The sequence below is a fragment of the Carcharhinus amblyrhynchos genome, chromosome 1 (genome assembly GCF_965287045.1).
Source record: "Carcharhinus amblyrhynchos chromosome 1, sCarAmb.v2.hapA, whole genome shotgun sequence".
NCBI classification, from domain to species: Eukaryota; Metazoa; Chordata; class Chondrichthyes; order Carcharhiniformes; family Carcharhinidae; genus Carcharhinus; species Carcharhinus amblyrhynchos.
The window spans coordinates 88413317-88432754 of record NC_137324.1 but is presented as its reverse complement, the minus strand read 5'-3'; the positions used below and the strand labels follow the sequence as shown (position 1 = coordinate 88432754).

Sequence of the window (19438 nt, the reverse complement as noted above, 5' to 3'; positions counted from 1 at the left end):
TCAATGTCAGCCTTCTATGAAAGATAACCTCCAAGATACTGAATATGTTCTACATTTTCCAGGCACTCATCATGAATCCCTATCAGTGGGGCTGGGGAGTGTGCATTTGGAGCTTGCTGATGGAGGACTTTGGTCTTCTGAATATAGAGAGTATATGGGATCTGATCGTATACTTCAGTTGCAAAGAATAACTCTACCACTAGCTTCAGAATTACATTTTATTATTTTAAAGCTAAAACAAGTAAAAGTTATTGGTTTGGTTACTGACAGTATTCTCAAAATATTAAATTTGTTCAAATTAGACTTTGCTGAAATTTCAGGGAGAAATCATCTGAAAACATGTGACCTTGCGTACAATAGGGCCACAATTTTTTGTAACTATTACAAAAGATTTGAATATGTGTATTCATGATCCAACTTCTTATTAGTTGTACAAACTTGAGACCATAGTGATTAACCTTCTTCATTCGAACCTTAGAAGCTATTTATTTTTACATTTATTTGGTTTCATATTTAAGTTGACCTTGTCAACCTGTCTGCAGGCTTTGACATCGTTGACTAAGCCATTCAACATCTCTCCGTTGCTGTCCAACTGGGTAGGACTATGGTGACCTGGGTTCTGTTTTTATCTATCTTAGCCAAAGCATTGCCTGAAATGGCTTCTCCTTCCTCCCTCTTGCCATTATCCTTGGTAACCCCCAAGGATCTATCTTTGGCCATCTCTTATATCTATTTGCATGCTGCTCCTAAAATGTGTAAATTTTTACATATACTCTACCATACCTTTCAACTCCTCCACTGTCACTTAATTAACAGAATACTTGCTTGACATCCAGTACTGGAGGAGTAGAAATTTCCTCTAATTATTGGATAGACTGAAACCATTGTCTTTTGTCCATACCACAACAAATTACATTTCATAGTGACCAAATCTATTCCACCCCTGGCGAGAGATGAGATTGAATCAACCTGTTTGTAACTTTGGTGCCATATTTGATCCTGAGATAAACTCCTAATAACGTAGTTATACCATCACTAAGGCTACCAATTTCCACCAGTGTAACTCTGGTTCCACTGGTTACAAACTCACACCTGCCTTAACTTATGTGCTGCTGAGATCCTCATTTAGGTCTTTGTGACCTCTAGACTTGGCTATTCCAATGCAATCATGGCTGGCCTCCAACATTGTACCTACTGAAGCTTAAGGTCATCCAAACACTGTTGTCCTTGCATTTACTTGCAACGAGTTTATCTACCAATTACCCTTATGCCTGCTGACCTACTCAATTATTTGGTTAAGCAACACTTCAGTTTTAAAATTCTTATCCTTGTTTATAAAGCCCCCCAGGGCCTTTCTTCTCTTCCCCTCTATAATCTCCTCCAGCACCACAAACCTCTGAGATATTTGCACTCATCTAATTCTGGCCTCCTGAACATCTCTGAATTTATTTGTTCCACTGTTGCTTACTTTGGCTTCAGCTGTCTGGACCCTAAGTTCTGGAATTCCTTCCTTAAATCTCTGTCTCTCCATCCCCTTCTAGTACTTCTTACAATGACCTGTTTGACCCAAGCTTTTAGCCATCCATCCTAACATTGCCTTATGTGGTTCAGTGTCAAATTTTGCTTTGTAATTCTCTGTGAAGCACTTTGACAAGTTTTATTACAATAAAGGCAATATGTGTATGTAAGTGTTTTATATATCTATCATCCCTAGTGACTAAGTAGGTTGAGTGAATTTACATCATTACCTGCAAATAATTGTTGTAGAACACAAAAGGAAAATTCTGAACTGTACACCAGAATCTGAAGGGAGAAAATGTAGCACATTTCATGCTTTAAAAAGTCAAAAATGTTAACTAGTAATTTTTTTTAGGCTTGTTCAGTTTTCAGTAATCCATTATTGTGTTCATTTTATTATATTACTTTGTTTATTTTGTTTTATCATTGTTCATAGCCTTACTAACTTGTCAACCTCTTATCTACTTAATTGTATAAATTAATAGTTCATTTTAAAATATTTTTGTAAAGTGTGAAATACTGAATAGAAAGTGAAGCATTCCCATCAAGCACAGCCGTAAATTAGTTAGAAGTACAATGGAGACTTGGTTTACATTCATAAATGAGGAATCCACCAGAGTCCAAACGAAGCTGTCTGCTGCAATGAATAAAAGTCCTAGGAGATTCCAGGTTTAATATATTTAAATTTTTTTCATTCATTTAATCTTCATTTGTTAGAAGGATATTGCCATTAACCAACAAAGGGAAAATCAACCAGGACATGACCTTTGAAAGTTTTATAATTTAATTAGTCGGCTCAGAAACAAACCCTCTTTCAGATCATGGAAGATCACGCCCACGCCCCCCCCCCATTGCAAAATCCATGGGTTTTGGCTGCATTTCCATTTCCTGGTGAATCCCAGTTATAGCATCCTTTTCCCCCTTCAAAGGAGGATGCTGCAGTGCATCAGTCAACTTCACAAGGAGAAACAGCTGGTTTTATCATGCATGAAAATTCAAACTACAGGAGAATAAGTGTTATGACTAAGTGATACTATGTGATCCTGAGCTCAGTTTCACCTCTGAGCTATTACTAAATCCACTTTCTTTCACTTCATCAGCATTGCCTGCCCCTGCTCCCATTTCTTTCCTTCTGCTAAAATCATTAGACAAAGGTTTGATTTTCCAGCACCCTTCCAGCTAGTCTTTCCACACCAAAACTTCACAAATTTCTACTAATCAACACCCAGTGCTGTCCAGCACAGAGCTCCATATTCCTATCAACCTATGTTCTCCAAGCGCCATTGGCTTCCTGAACTCCAGGGCAAGAATTTCCAAATTCTGGTACTTGTTTACAAATTATTCCATGGACTCACCTACAGTTGCTAATTGATCTTGTGCCTTACATTTCCTCTTTTATAGTATTAAACAGCTCCTGATCCATTGTTTCTTCCATTTCAAGTGGCTCCTTGTTTAGCTATTTTATTCTTGCCATCGAGGATTCTCTGTCCAGTCCACTCCGATTAATCACCTCTCTCCCTGCTTCCAAAAGTCACCTCACAACTCCTCCTCCTCAACTGTGCTTTCATTTTCAATCTGATCTTTTTAGTTCCCCACCCACATCCTCATACTTGATGCCATCATAATTTTTTTCTCCTCTAGTATTAAAACTGAAAATCTGCAGGGATTGAATCTGTGTTGGGATCTGGTTCAGTTACTAACTATGAGGTTTGCCAGTTCTGAGGGAGTGATGTCTAGATTTCAAGAGACTACTTGTAACTTATGTGAAAGTAAAAATTGATCCCTTATATTTGAACGTGTATTCGCCTTAGATGGATTCCTGCATCTTCCTGGTCGCTGAGGTATTGCAGGGCTCACTCCTATCAAAGTCAAAGTGGGAGACCACAGGACTAATCACAGATTTTTTATCTTAGAACCATAGAACCATTGAAAATTACAGCTCAGAAACAGACATTTTTGCCCTTCTTGTCTGTGCCGCACCATTTTTTGCCTAGGCCCACTGACCTGCACTTGGACCATATCCCTCCACACCCCTCTCATCCATGAACCCATTCAAGTTTTTCTTAGATGTTAAAAGTGACCCCACATGTACCACTTTATCCAGCTGCTCATTCCACACTCCCACCACTCTCTGTGTGAAGAAGCCCCCCGCTAATATTCCCTTTAAACTTTTCTCCTTTCACCCTTAACCCATGCCCTCTGGTTTTTTTCTCCCCTAGCCTCAGTGGAAAAAGCCTGCTTGCATTCACTCTATCTATACCCATCAAAATCTTATATACCTCTATCAAATCTCCCCTCATTCTTCTACGCTTCAGGGAATAAAGTCCTAACCTATTCAATCTCTCTCTGTAACTCAGCTTCTCAAGTCCCGGAACATCCTTGTGAACCTTCTCTGCACTCTTTCAACCTTATTTACATCCTTCCTGTAACTAGGTGACCAAAACTGTACACAATACTCTAACTGCGGTCTCACCAATGCCTTAGACAACCTCACCATAACATTCCAACTTTTATACTCGATACTCTGATTTATAAAGGCCAATGTACCAAAAGCACTCTTTACGATCCTATCCACCTGTGACATCACTTTTAGGGAATTCTATACCTGTATTCCCAGATCCCTGTGTTCAACTGCACTCTTCAGAGTCCTACCATTTACCCTGTACGTTCTACTTTGGTCTGTCCTTCCGAAGTGCAATACCTCACACTTGTCTGCGTTAAATTCCATTTGCCATTTTTCAGCCCATTTTTCTAGTTGGTCCAAATCCCTCTGCGAGCTTTGAAAACCTTCCTCACTGTCCACTACACCTCCAATCTTTGCATCATCGGCAAATTTGTTGATCCAATTTACCACATTATCATCCAGATCATTGATATAGATGACAAACAACAATGGACCCAATACTGATCCCTGCGGCACACCACTAGTCACAGGCCTCCACTCAGAGAAGCAATCCTCCACAACTACTCTCTGGCTTCTTCCATTGAGCCAGTGTCTAATCCAATTTACTACCTCCCCATGTATACCTAGCGACTGAATCTTCCTAACTAACCTCTCATGAGGGACCTTGTCAAAGGCCTTGCTGAAATCCAGGTAGACAACATCCACTGCCTTCCCTTCATCCACTTTCCTGGTAACCTCCTCGAAAATCTCTAATAGATTGGTCAAACATGAGCTACCACGCACAAAGCAATGTTGACTCTCCCTAATAAGTCCCTGTCTATCCAAATATTTGTAGATCCTATCCCTTATCACACCTTCCAATAACTTGCCCACTACCGATGTCAAACTTACTGGCCTGTAATTTCCCGGATTTCTTTTGGAACCATTTTTAAACAACAGAACAACACGAGCCACCCTCCAATCATCCAGCACCTCCCCCATGAATACTGACATTTTAAGTATGTCTGCCCGGGCCTCTGCAAGTTCAACACTAGCCTCCCTCAAGGTCCGTGGGAATATCCTGTCCAGTCCTGGGGATTTATCCACTCTGATTCACCTCAAGACAGCCCAGCACCTCCTCCCCTTTAATCTGTAAAGGTTCCATGACCTCCCTACCTGTTTGCCCTAGTTCTGTAGACTCCATGCCTGTTTCCTCAGTAAATACGGATGCAAAAAACCCATTTAGTACCTCCCCTATCTCTTTCTGTTCCATACACAGTCTACCACTCTAGAGGACCAATTTTATCCCTCACTATCCTTTTGCTCCTTACATACCTATAGAAGCTCTTTGGATTTTCCTTCACTCTGTCTGCCAAAGCAACCTCATGTCTTCTCTTAGCCCTCCTGATTTCCCTCTTAAGTAGCTTCTTGCACTTTTTATACTCCTCGAGCATCTGATCTGTTCCTTGCTGCCTGTATATTTCATACAACTCTCTCTTCCTCTTAATCAGCGTTACAATCTCCCTCGAGAACCAAGGTTCCTTATTCCTATTTACTTTGCCTTTAATCCTGACAGGACCATACAAACTCTGCACTCTCAAAATTTCTCCTTTGAAGGCCTCCCACTTTCCATTTACAACCTTGCCAGAGAACAGCCTGTGCCAATCCACACTTCCCAGATCCCTTCTCATTTCATCAGATTTGGCCTTTTACCAGTTCAGAACTTCAACCTGAGGACCAGATCTATCCTTATCCATGATCAAGTTGAAACTAATGGCATTATGATCACTGGAGTCAAAGTGTTCCCTCACACTCACATCCATCACCTGCCCTAACTCATTTCCCAATAGGAGATCCAATATTGCATCCTCTCTAGTTGGCACCTCTACATACTGATGTAGAAAATTCTCCTGAACACATTTTACAAACTCTACCCCATCTAAACCTTTAACAGTATGCGATTCCCAATCTATATGTGGAAAATTAAAATCCCCTACTATCACAACTTTGTGTTTCTTGCAGTTGTCAGCTATCTCTCTGCTGATTTGCACCTCCAATTCTCGCTGACTATTGGGTGGTCTATAATACAACCCCATTTATGTGGTCATACCTTTCCTGTTTCTCAGCTCCACCCATAGGGCCTCTGTAGACAAGCTCCCTAATCTATCTTGCCTGAGTACCGCTGTAACATTTTCCCTGACCAACAATGCCACACCCCCCACCTTTTGTCCCTCTGCCTCTATCACGCCTGAAACATTGGAACCCTGGAACGTTGAGCTGCCAGTCCTGCCCCTCCTGTAGCCAAGCTTCACTAATGGCTATAATGTGATATTTCTACGTGTCAATCCACGCCTTCAGCTCATCTGCCTTCCCCACAATACTCCTGGCATTGAAATAGACACACCTCAAAAGATTATTTCCACCACACTCAACCCTTCCATTTGTGCTTTTGCTTGAACTAACCTGTCTTTTTACCCCAGCTCCACTATCTGCTCTGGCACTCTGGTTCCTGTCCTCCTGCCAATCTAGTTTAAATGCTCCTCAATAACACTAGCAAACCTCCCTGCAAGTATATTGGTCCCATCTTGTAAGGAGCATTACAGAATTCAAGTGATTGTTTTCATATTTGTCTGTTATATTGATGCAGCAGTTGTTTTTTGGGACATTTGCTGGGTTTCTTGCTTAGGACGTCTAGCAGGCAGCTTCCTGGAATGGTTCGGACGGCAAGATTCTTGCCAACTCTGGATAATAAACATTTTGTCCTGGCTTGAAAATGTATTTGCCAGAATCACACCAATTTCTGCACTACTTTGATATATAGAAGTAGCCTGTGGAATTTGAACAAATTAGTAAATAACTAATTAATTGGTCTTTCTTTTGTAGAAGTTCATTTTGCACAGGCAAGATCCTTTCCTAACATGCTGTTCATTATTTTTGGATTCTTGTTGGAGTGTTTACTGTTGATTTTTGAGTGTTCTGACTGTTGCTGAGGGCAACGTGCTACGTCAAGTCTCCAGTCAAAGAACTAAAAATGTGATTCTGAATTAAGGCCTTATTGTCTCATGTTGTAAGGTTGTTTGGTGTCACACAAAGAAGCCTGGAGGGTTGTATGGTTAAATATTACCCATTTATAACTATGTGCCTATCAAAGCATAGCCCTGACGGGTGCTGTCACCATGCTGGCTTCTTCCAGACTCTACAACACACAGCCTACCATCATGTAATCCTCTACATTGTACCATGGGCGGAACTATCCTCCAGACCCATATTAACCCTTGCTCTGCCCGAACATCCTTAATCTACATCTCACTTGACCATGCGAATATAGTATCTTTCCCTAGAATTTGTAAATGAAGGATGAACTTACTTAAAAATATGGGGAAGCTAACACCTACTGTCCTACTTAAGTAACAATAATCTTGTTTTTTCATTACAAGAACACAGTGCAGCAGTTTAGTGAGGCATGTCTTATTTGCTAGTTTCAGTGTTTAAGTACATTGCAAATTAAAATCTCTACTCCAAATTAATCTAAAATATATAACTAAGAAATGTATCTTTTTTATAGAAGGAAATTGAAGAAGTTATAGTTTTGTCACTGTGAATTTATTTGCCTACCTGTTAAATTGAATGTTTTGCATTATTTTCAGTTAATAATAGAAGTTTATTTGAATTTGAATTATTCCCAATAGTTTCTTGCAGACATGGAGAACAACATGCTATTTAGGGATGATATTGAATGCCAAAGACTTATTATGGAAGCAATGAAATATCACCTGCTACCAGAGCGACGAAATATGCTGCAGAGTCCTCGGACTAAACCTAGGAAATCTACCGTTGGTGTGCTGTTCGCAGTTGGAGGAATGGATGCAACAAAAGGTACTGAGAATTGAATAATTTTGAACTCGTATTGAATTTTTTTTGGCACTAACCTCTCCTGCTCAATATTGCTGACTGATGTGTGTGTTTTTAACAGATTTTATGATATAGAGATAGCAGTTTACAGTGGTGAGTTCATACTTTGTTATAAATGTTCCAGCTGTGCTAAAGACATCTCTTGCCTGTAAACCAAATTAGGTTTTTTACAGGCTGTTTCTTCAGAATGCCAATTCTCCCAAGTAGAGCAGCTGCCATACAGTTGCATCTAATCCTGTATAGTTAAGAAGATATTTTTATTTATACAGTCCTGCATTTGGGTGGTACTTGTTTTGCAAGGCAATTGAACTCGTTGATTGTTTAAAGTGATGCAAAGTGTTTTGATCGCAGCTGATGTTAATATTGGACTAATCAGATGAATTCTGACCTGCAAGATCATAGCTTTTGTTTTGAGAAACCATGGAGATAGGTTACTGAACAAAAGTCAGCTGATATACTTTTAATACAAAAAATAAAATATTTATCAAACAAAAAAACTTGTCAAAAAATGATTTCCGAGCTTTACCTTTGCCGTTACACATAAATTTGGAAAGATAAAACAATTTAGCATATTTATTTTATAATCTAATATTCGGGATAAGTATGCAGTACGTTACCAACTGACAAACTGTGGGCAGACACACTGCATTCCAAAGTACATGACAGAAGCAACCTAAAGTGAAGCCAAGCTGCCAGAGGCGTTTTTAAAAATCTTTCTGGTGTGGTATTTCCTATGCAAATCAAAGAACTACGGGCTGGTCATCCAACCAACTGTAGGGGAAGAGGAAAAAGATATACAATGTCTTTATAGTCCTCAGTACACTGTACAAAGGCAGAACAAACCCAACAATTCTGTCCAATCCTAACCTCTTCATGAAATCACAGAAGTGCTGCAGCATTTATGACACCATGTGCTATCACTCTTTGTCTCTAAAATTTACAATACCAAAGCATTTAAACCATAACTGTTACTTTGGTGAGGGCCAAATCTACTCAATCAAAACATCAGAATGGTGGGAATCATCCTTGAAGATATGAAACAGAAGTGGTATCAATTAGCTTTATCAAAAGCCAATATTATGGTAAATACCTGAGGCAGTATTGAGAGTTTTATTGTACAGCTGAAAGTGGTATATTTGACCTGGAACTGCTGCATGCTGCCACTGGATGCCAGAAGTGGGGTAACTGATCTATTCCTTGATGCTAGTGCTCCTTCCTTTGATAAGCACAACATTCATTGAAGTGAGAAATAGAAATGGTATTTAGCAACAAAGCATGCATACTATTTTATCAATCTGGAACAAGGCACGTGTGCTAATAGGGAAAAGGTTCACAAGTTCCTGATCAAAGTAACATATTGGAACTAACAAACAAGCCACTGAACGTGGCCAACGTATTGCTCTGTCAAATGTTGTTTATGTCCAGTCACTAGAAAGCAAAAATTATCAAAGTAAAATATTATTGAAATAAAATAGCCAAATTATTAAACTACAAATTGGGCATGATATGCTGAAACTGTATACATTCTGATCAAATAGTACCTTTGTCCACTTCTGATTGTGCAAACTTAAATGTCTCTTCTATGCTTTAACAATGTGCAGAAAAGAGCCATATGGCTGATCATTAATGTCAAAGAATTGAGTTCTATCGATGGGCTGGCAAAACTTCATCCTATCAATTTTGAAGAGGCAAACAATGAAGCCTCAGATATATGTGACATTAAGCGGCATAGAAAAGGTACGTCTAGAACACCAATTGAAATTAAACCACAAGAGTGGGACAAAGGAAATAAACCCAAGCTGGCAGAAAGCAAATTAGTTACTATAACAATTTTTTTTCACATAAACAATAATCCTGTTGATCAGATGCAAGGACTGGGAGTTGTCAGAATCATTCAACCAAACATCACTTTTATCCTTTATATTGCATACAAACTTGGGTCAGAAATTTGTAAATGGAGTACTTAGCTTCGAAGAGCCACAGCTACAAGTGTGCTGTTTAGTTTTAATTAAAAACTCAATATATAGTAAGCCACTAAAATGCAGCTTTTAAAGACTCTTTGCTTTTGCTCAAAAGAACTTTCTGGGGAGGCCTAATTGTGCTTTTTCACAAATCATTGCAGCTGCTCTATTGAGAATGTTAAATGCATTATCTGGTTAATTTTGGGCAGTGTTGTAGCCATTTGCAGATTTGTCAGGATTTGGAAATAAAGTACGAAAGCAGGATGTTGTGATTATTCTTCAATTTTGCACCCATAACTGTAGAAGGTTCCAAGGAAATGTAACAAGTCACTGAAAATTTCAAAGCTTTATGCTTTGATGCTTTCTTGAATCATGTGCCTGGATTTCTGTAGAAAATATATACCATTCATATCTTCATTGCTCACAAACCTGTTCTTGAACTTATAGATTCAACACTGCTGCAAGTTGGGATTTTGTATACTGTAATAAAGTGATCACAGTTATAACTGTATACCTGAAGCTCACCACAAACGTACATAGCATTGCACATTTTGCCTAGTTCTTTATTTTCATGTGTCATGCATTCTTTAAGATCCAATGTAGGCCCTTTATCATTCTCACCTACATGTCCCATGGTATTGTCACATGCCAACAAGGGATCGGCTTCCATTTGTTTAATGAAGACATTCATCTTGACTTGTCCACGTTTCTCTCAATTTCACAACTGCCTTGATGCTGCCACCCTGCTCTGCCTAATGCATAAGGGCTGATTTTAACCTGGAGCTGCTCTGATGGAGTCTTTTGTATGAGACATTAAACTGGCACTGAAGAAGAGTAAGGAAGTTCACCTGGTGGCCTAGCCAATACCACTAAAATGGGCAGTACTTATTGTCCCAAAGAAGTCTGATATAATCGTACCTGCAATGCTATGTACAATTCTGGCTGCTATATTCCAATAAGAATATTAGGCATTGGAGGTATTATAGGAAAATGTAGCCAAATGATAGTTTACAAGATATGAGTTGAGGTCAAAGAGATGGGTTATTTATTTTAGAAAAGATTGAAGAAAGATATTATCCCAGTATTCAAGATTCCTAACAAAATAAGTAAGTGTATCCCTCGTAATCTAGTTCCCATTGTCTCAAACTATGGAGCCAAGGGAAAATGGCTCAAGCTTGGAAAAGGCAGTTTACATAGACTGTTTAGATTCAAATGCTTTAAACCAAACGGCGAATACACAGAATGGATTACTCAAATAGGTATTGGAGGCAGATATTGTGACAAAACTTAAAAGAGAATTGGATAGATAATTGAGGATGAAGTGGAACATGCATGAGTAATATTTTTGATTTCTGTGGATATCACAGCTTTAAATTAAAATACAAGTTTTCACAATTGTGGAACTTTCTTTAAACCCAAGAGCAGCAGTTTTCATTAATTCTGTGCATTAATTTTGATTCTGATTGTTGTACAGGTGCCACAAGTATTGAAAAATATGACCTACGTTCTAATACATGGACTCATGTAGCAAATATGAATGGGAGGCGGCTGCAGTTCGGTGTGGCAGTGCTGGATGACAAACTTTATGTTGTGGGTGGTAGAGATGGACTGAAGACCTTAAATACAGTAGAGTGCTACAATCCAAAAAGTAAAACCTGGAGTGTAATGCCTCCTATGTCTACACATAGACATGGCCTAGGTAAGTGCATCAGTCATTGAACATGCAAAAGCTTTCAAAAGCAATTAGAGGCTGCACAATGAATTAACATTTTAGACTGTCATTCCTACTCTGTTATCTGCATGGGCAACAATCTTCTTTTAGCTAGGGAGAGAGGAAGTCAAGAGAGAACAAATTCTGACGTAAACCACATTTCAAATCGGCTGAGCAGAACGTTGTAAATGTGACAACTATGATTAGTTTGTCCTGTGATTCAACTAAACAAAAATGCAGAGGCAAACATATACAAATTGGAAGAGAAAATTGTTACTGTAGGTGTGTCAAACTTCTTTGTGTCAGCACTAGAGATTAGATGTAACAATATTTTGCATTCAACTCATTTCTGTAATATAAGTAGTTACTGACCATAATGTGTAAACAACAGTATTGTATTAAAACAGTCACAATTACTCTTGTTGAGTTATTATTAATTTTACATTTAGTTTTGATCATGGCCTCTATCAACTACTTGAACTTGCAGTGACAAAAGTATACATCTTACTACTTCTGAGACCTGTCCAGCTTGCAGTCAGCCAATTATAAAAGCAGATGTATTCAGAATATTGATAACATAAAAAATGAACAAAAATAATGATTACGTAGCTCATAACTTTTATTTAGTTCTTAATTTAAAAAGTTCTTAATTATATAACCTTGTGTGAGATATCCTTCCGTAATGGACATGTTGAGACAAAACCATTTGTGGAATTCATGCCTCTATATGGACTCACCAAAACTAAAAATCCGTGGATTCCCAGAGCTAACATTTCCAAACTCAAAACATAACAATAAGAGCTGCAGAGAAATCAGTTTGTCATAAGTGGATGTGAATAGCCTCCATCCATTCCCCATTGCGTAGCAATTGCTTCCATCTTCAAATCATTTATGTGGGCAAATGGGACTATTGACCTGATTGAAACTGACTTCAGAAAACAAATCCATCACTCTAGGAAGAAACAAGCCAGTCTACACAGAGGACTGTTGGTCGGTCTCCTTTTCCACTTATTTTTATGAGTTCAAACCCTTTCTCCTGTTTTTGAGAACTTTTGGAGGTCCAGGGTTGATCGTTGGTAGAGGCGGTGAAGAAGGAAAATATAGGGGAGGAGAGGAGACCTTAGTGAAGGATGGGGGCCTGCAATGGGCCCATTGGATCCATAAAGGAGACACTCCCAGCTCGGACTGCCAGCAGCCCACTCCATGAAACCAGACATGCTGGACAGATGGCCCCAGCTTCCTGTCGCCACAGTAAAAGTGAATTAGATAAGTGAATTAGATAAGGGCATCAATTGGCCGACGAGCTGTTATGCCTCCTGACACCTCCTCTGTCACTTATAAAATTGCGGTGGGGACGTTTACAGCTTCCTCCTGCCAGACCTCAACTTATTAACTTATTCTCATTGAAAGTAGGAATAAGGAAATCTTCTTGGGCACAGAATCTCTTGAATTGATAGACTTGGTTTTATTTTGCAAAGTGCCATTACTGCATTAATTGTCAAATTTGTATAGCTTTCGATCTACAGTCTGTTGAAAATGTTCTGCTCGTTTATAGGTGTGGAGGTTCTGGAGGGTCCTATGTATGCTGTAGGTGGACACGATGGTTGGAGTTATCTAAATACAGTTGAACGATGGGATCCCCAAGCTCGACAGTGGAACTTTGTTGCCAGCATGTCAGTGCCACGAAGTACAGTTGGTGTAGCAGTACTTAATGGAAAGTAAGAAGAAATTGTTGATGTAATTTATTCTTCATTATTGTGTATGTATAGGGAATTTCAAAAATCTCGCTAAAACTAATCCATTTGTCAGCATTAGTCATTTGCAGAGTTTTGTAAGTGACGGACCCATGATCTGCTCTGTTAAAGTGGTGTGGTCATTATTGCTCTCACGCTTTTATCCACTCAAATCGATGATTGAATATTGAAATTCCCCAGCCAAAACTTAGATAGTATGATTTATTGATTGCATTTACTTTCATGGTTTACTACCTCTGCAGACAGCAGGGCATAGCCAAATTCTTCTGTCCTCATTCGCATCGGGATTTTCTGGTGTCGCTGAAAGGGAAATGGTGTTTTGGCTGGAATGCCAAATTTTACATTTCTCATTCGCAACAGGCCTCACCACAAGACCAGAGAATCCCTCCCCATGTCATTGAACATCACACCAATTAGTATAAAAACTATTAGAACACCTACTCTGAGACAGCAGGGCAGACCTTTGCTTTCAACAGCATGAATATTTGCATCATGGTACATGCTGTTGCAGATCACTACTCCCATCACTTAGATTCATACGGTTTATCTCCAGCTAGCATTGAAAAATCAGCTTGTCTCGAGATTCCAATTTATAATTCTATATTGAATTTGCTAACTCTTTTGTTCTTGGTAGCAGCTACTTTCTGCTTGTTAAAGAGTTATTTGAGATCAAAACTTTCAGATTAATTTTTGTATCTTTAAAAAGACTGCAAAATTATTTATCTTAGTTTGATTTAATGACTGAATACCTTTTAATTTTGATCTGCAGTCCTTTAAGATCTTTTTGCTCAACATATCCTGCAGGACCTTTTTTTCCTTCCTCCCTGCGTCTGTCAAGTTAAGCAAGAGGCATGTGATAATGATGGGTGGAATTTCCCCCAAAGAAAGCTAAGTGCCATAATGACGAGAAAACCAGAGTGATCAGCGCTGGTCTGTCAGGCATGTTCCGGACCACAATTATCCCCACACACAGTCACTTTTTGGGAGAGTAGTGAATTGCATGCTGGTACTGGCGGAGGGTGGGAGGGTGTCTAAAGACACCTGTGAGGCTGGCTGCAGAACGCTCAGGTACCATTTTGCAAGAGTGCCCCAATATCATAGTGCACAGGGAGACACCCTCCTGCCGTGGACATCTGGACTTGCTTCACTCTTCATAGATAGAACCCTACAGTGCAGGAAGAGGCCCTTCGGCCCATCGAGTCTGCACCAAGCACAATCCCACCCAGGCCGTACCCCCATATCCCTACATATTATACCCACTAATCCCTCTAACCTATGCATCCCTGGACACTAAGGGGCAATTTCTTAGCATGGCCAATCAACCTAACCTGCACATCTTTGGACTGTGGGAGGAAACTGGAGCACCCGGAGGAAACCCATGCAGACACGAGGAGAACGTGCAAACTCCACACAGACAATGACCCAAGCCGGGAATCGAATCCAGGACCCTGGAGCTGTGAAGCAGCAGTGCTAACCACTGTGCTATCGTGCCGCCCACGACACATTCCCCCACCTCCTTTCCAACACAGGTCACCAGATTCAGAGCCCTCCAGATGGGTCCCTTGCCTGATCCCCAACATGCCTCCCGTTATGTCCCTTTTCATGCTCCACCTCTGCACAAACCCCCTGCATAGTCCCCCCAACATAGCCCTCCCTGCATAGCTTCCCTAACATAGCCTCTTCATCATACCCCCCACTCAGGCACACCTGTCATATTGCCTTCTTGGGCTCTGCTCCAACCTACTGTCATAGGCCCCATTCTCTTGGCATTGCCCATGGCACACTCGCAGTGCCTAACTGGTGTGGCCATCATGCCCACTCTCCGCGAGTGGAGACCAGTAGTTATTCTTGCTGTTCTCATGCTATGCCCGAAGATCGCAAGAATCCAGCGTCGAATGGGCTATGCATATTTAAATGCTACTTTAGCATGATCTGGTTTGCACCATTAGAAAGTGACCTGGCTGGTTGCAAACTGTTTGGTGCTAGGCAAGGAACTGATTTTTACACCTGCACGCTATTTTCTGGAATAGACACGATCTGCGCTAAGTCAGAAGGTTGGAAAATCTCCCCTGATATTTCTGCCACATATTCTACATTACAACAATGGCTGCACTAATTAGGTGCTTCATTGGCTGTAAAGTACTTTGTGATGTAAGTGCTAAAGCAGATCTTTATTTTTTCCTATTCTGAGCTCACAGCATCCAACAACGCCAGCTCAACATAGTACTGTCCTGTCAATTGGCCAATTACTTCTAACCTTGTTCACTAAATTGATCCAAAACAGTGCAGATGAAACTTTAGAAATTTATAACATTTCAATATGATTATATAAAATGTTTTCAGAATTTTAAATTACCTAAACCAACTAAGTGCGTTGTTTGCGATGTTGAATTGGCATGCATGTGTGTTACATTTTATTACAGCATTAAATGTATTAACAAAGCTGTTGAGTTCATGATTGGATTATTGGCTGTGGTACAACTAATAGAATACAAAGGATAGCATTCCAAAATCGCACTTTATGAACTTTCAATCAACAAAAATCATCCATGATGGAATTTTCCTGAATATCGGCAAAGGCTGATAACAGACAGGAAAAGCAACATTGAACCATAGACGTCAACGGTGGCTTTCTCCTCCATATCATCCCAGTCTTAGTAAAATGTTTGGGAAGGTTCCACAATGTCATGGCTCAGTCAGAGCTCTCCCTGCCAGCAACTTAACTCTTTGACGATTGTGATGCCATTTTTAAAGGGTGCACTGAAATTAAACAATAACCCATCTCCCTCCACCCCCAGCCCTGCCCTCAGCACACTGTCCAGGGAGTGCCGAGGCATGACCCTCTCCCTCTGAGCAATGCAATTACGAGCTCCTGTGAGAGGTCTACTCACCGGGTGCACACCTTGGGAGATCTGTCATGATTCATGCCAGTCTGTCTTCATGCCAACATGAATGGACTTTCTTATGGGGCAATAATTCAGCCATAGAGGCCTGATAATGGAAGGTAAATATATGGAAATGATGTTCCCGATATTGAGTGTCGAAAATCCCATCACGTCAGGGGTGAGGGTGGGAGGGTGGTTGGTGCGAATAATTATGTTACACTTTTGTGTTGGCATGAAACATGTTTTGGGCCTCTTGCAAGATTTCTGCTCCCATCACCAAACCAGCCCAAAAAAGATGGAAGCAGAAAATTCTGGCCCGGTTTTCCAGCATGCGCTCCTGACAGGTGAGGTTCCATGCACAGAGGGTGATTTTGTAAAGTTAATTGATAAGCATTAAGCTAAAGCAAATGCTGGGTTGCATTTCTGGGAATGTTACAGTTGATTTTAATTTTTTTTTAAGACTGTATGCTGTTGGAGGTCGAGATGGAAGTTCTTGCCTTAAGTCTGTGGAATGCTTTGACCCCCACACCAACAAATGGACTGCTTGTGCACTGATGTCTAAAAGACGGGGAGGAGTGGGAGTTGCCACCTGGAATGGTTTCTTGTATGCCATTGGAGGACATGATGCACCAGCATCTAACCTCACTTCAAGGCTGTCTGACTGTGTCGAGAGGTAAATGAATTATTTCTCAATGACTGCCTACAATAAATGTGTGTTATGATCACGTGTTAAGCACTATATACAGAAAGACTAAATCTTTGTAGTTTTCAATAATCGTACATTTAAAATATTATGGCAGGCAGTTAATAGCTACATGGCTAATACTGTGGTTTCCAGTGAGATACCATTGTTCAAAATTCAACTTTGATTGGGCTTTTGCTTTTCCTAGAGTCAGGGTTGGATTGGATTGTAGAAGAAGGGAAACCTGCTTTAGAGATGAATGTGCTTCAAAATTTTTTAATTGATAATGAACTGGCATGGACTAAACATTATGAAAATACATGCAATCAAGCACCACCACCGCCAGCCCCCACTCCCCTCACCCTCACCCCACCAGCACCCACAGACAAAAACAAGCACAATGTAACTGGATCTGGAGAATAAATTTGCTAGTAGCAAGAGATATGTGAAAATAAGATTTGGATAAAATGATTTAAATAAAATATTAACAATTTGGTAAAAATTGCCAAAATGTGGAAATGATTATTGATCTAAAGTGCAGAATTTTGCAAAATAAAGCACCATGCAATGACAAAATTAAAATTGAATGGAAAGTGGAAAATCTCTAGTGACAGAGAAAGATGCAAACTCTGGAATTAATTCTGCAAATCTGAATTGTCCTATATACATTATGTTTAGCACACTGAATCAAGTTGGCTATTACCGTGGATTAAATGCAGTGCAGAATTTTCCCATGATGATAATGTAGAGTTTATTTCAATCTCAATAAGGCATTTTATTGTGTCATAATTTTTCTTTATTTCTAAACTGTGTCTTTTGAAAGTAGACGTACTGGAAACCATTTAAGTTTATGCATATTTAGATAACTAGTCAGCACAACCAAATTTGATTTTTTTAATGAATTCCATTTTATTATTCCTGGATCTACACTACTCCCAGGAAATGTAACTAATTTGATCCAAATCCATGGGAGATGGTATCAATGCTGTTTCTTGGCCAACTACCAAGATTCCTTTCCTTGAAATTTATGTCCATCGCATTGATCTTTATATTTAATGTGGATATATAGCTCCTTTCCTCATATTAAATCTATTAAAGGGAATACACTTGTGGAAAGCTTCTAGTTTAACGACCAAGAACAAGTAGCTGAGTGCAATTGAAGTGATAAAATTGAGATTTATTTGCAACCTCCTATACATAAGACCTAGCTGTCTATAAACATGAATAATTGGCAGATTAAAACTTAATACTCATTGCTGAATGCTTGACTATTTGTCATAACTATTATTTCAGTGTTATCACTACATTGTGAAAGTTGAAAGCAAAAAGATTTTCAGTGAACATGAGCATTAAGTTTCTAATATATCTAAATTATTTACATTCATGTTTTTGGGAGGAAGGTGAGGCTTTTTAAGTTGTCATTTAAAATCATGTCTCAGAGAAAGCATCCACACTTTAATTATTTATTTATCTCTAAAGTACTGTCACAGACTGATTTCTTTATTCAGCATTGTATTATGATGAAGATATTAATAGAAATGAATTGACATATATGTAGGGAGTTAACAGCAGGTGGATAACAGCAATCTGTAACACTGGAGATGGTTCTGCAGAGATTGCACAATTCAAGCCTGAATGCATTTTTCATTATGTAATAGCTGTTGATAATTACTTTTCTTAAAGAAGCAATTTCTCAGATATAAACCTAAAATTGTGTAGATTTTACTCCTCGTACACAATCTTGCTTTAAAGGAATAAGTATTAGAGAATCGAGTAAAAAGGTTAGCAGACCTTTTTTACAGCATTTCAATCTTTCCAACCACTAAAATGAATGACTGGAAAATCAAGGAGTGCCACGATCTGAATGACCTCTAATCTTTTCTATCAAAAGAAGATTTTGTGCTCCTAATGGTCCTGCAAAATTAACCTTGTAGCCTCAAAGCCAAATTAATGCTGCAAACTTCTGACTTTTTTATACTTCTCATATACAGTACTGGATGAAAGTTTCAGGCCACTCTCCAATTTAGTATAACTCTAATGGGAAAATAATGATCCAGTCTAGTAGTAACATAGTAAGAGCCTAGGAGTCAGAAAGTCCCATGTGTTCTGCCAGGTAAGTCAGTTGACTACATTTATAACTTGGATATATACTTAGAAAGGAAACATTTGTACAATATGGGGTAAGGCAGGGAAGTCGGACTAATTGGATAGGTTTTTCACAGAGTTAAAGACACAATGGGACAAATGACCTGCTGTGGTGTAAGATTTAATCATTTTATAATATTAAATTGAATCCACAGTTGGTAAAAGAACATGCTGTACTCATTATAGAAGTTGGCATTCCATACTGAGGAAATGAAGAACTGACTTTGCTCTTATTTTCATTCCAATGATGAATGTCACTCCTCTCCACAGTCCAAAACCAATTATTGAAGGGCTTTAGGTTTTGGTGGAAGTTCTTACTTGAGGCTAATTGCACCCATTGCTTTCCAGTTTTGCAAAAATGTTGCAATAGTGACATTCAATTGTCATTAGTATCTCAATCTCATTATTTAGTAACAACTAAAGATTCTGATATGTTAATCGATTTTCACCTGATGGTAGGAAGATGCTTTTTCTGTATCTTGCAGAA

The 19438-nt window shown here is 39.2% G+C and overlaps 1 protein-coding gene across 5 annotated transcripts in view; it reads left to right on the top strand.

Annotated features, from left to right (window-relative positions):
* LOC145343028 (kelch-like protein 5) overlaps nucleotides 1-19438 on the top strand; it is a 115746-nt gene that overhangs the window by 87936 nt on the left and 8372 nt on the right. For all 5 annotated transcript variants that reach the window (XM_080188784.1, XM_080188794.1, XM_080188802.1 and 2 more), the window contains 4 exons: nucleotides 7591-7777; nucleotides 11249-11473; nucleotides 13041-13203; nucleotides 16585-16797. In XM_080188784.1, coding sequence (XP_080044910.1) covers nucleotides 7591-7777; nucleotides 11249-11473; nucleotides 13041-13203; nucleotides 16585-16797 — 788 coding nt within the window. The remainder of the gene's footprint in view (nucleotides 1-7590; nucleotides 7778-11248; nucleotides 11474-13040; nucleotides 13204-16584; nucleotides 16798-19438) is intronic.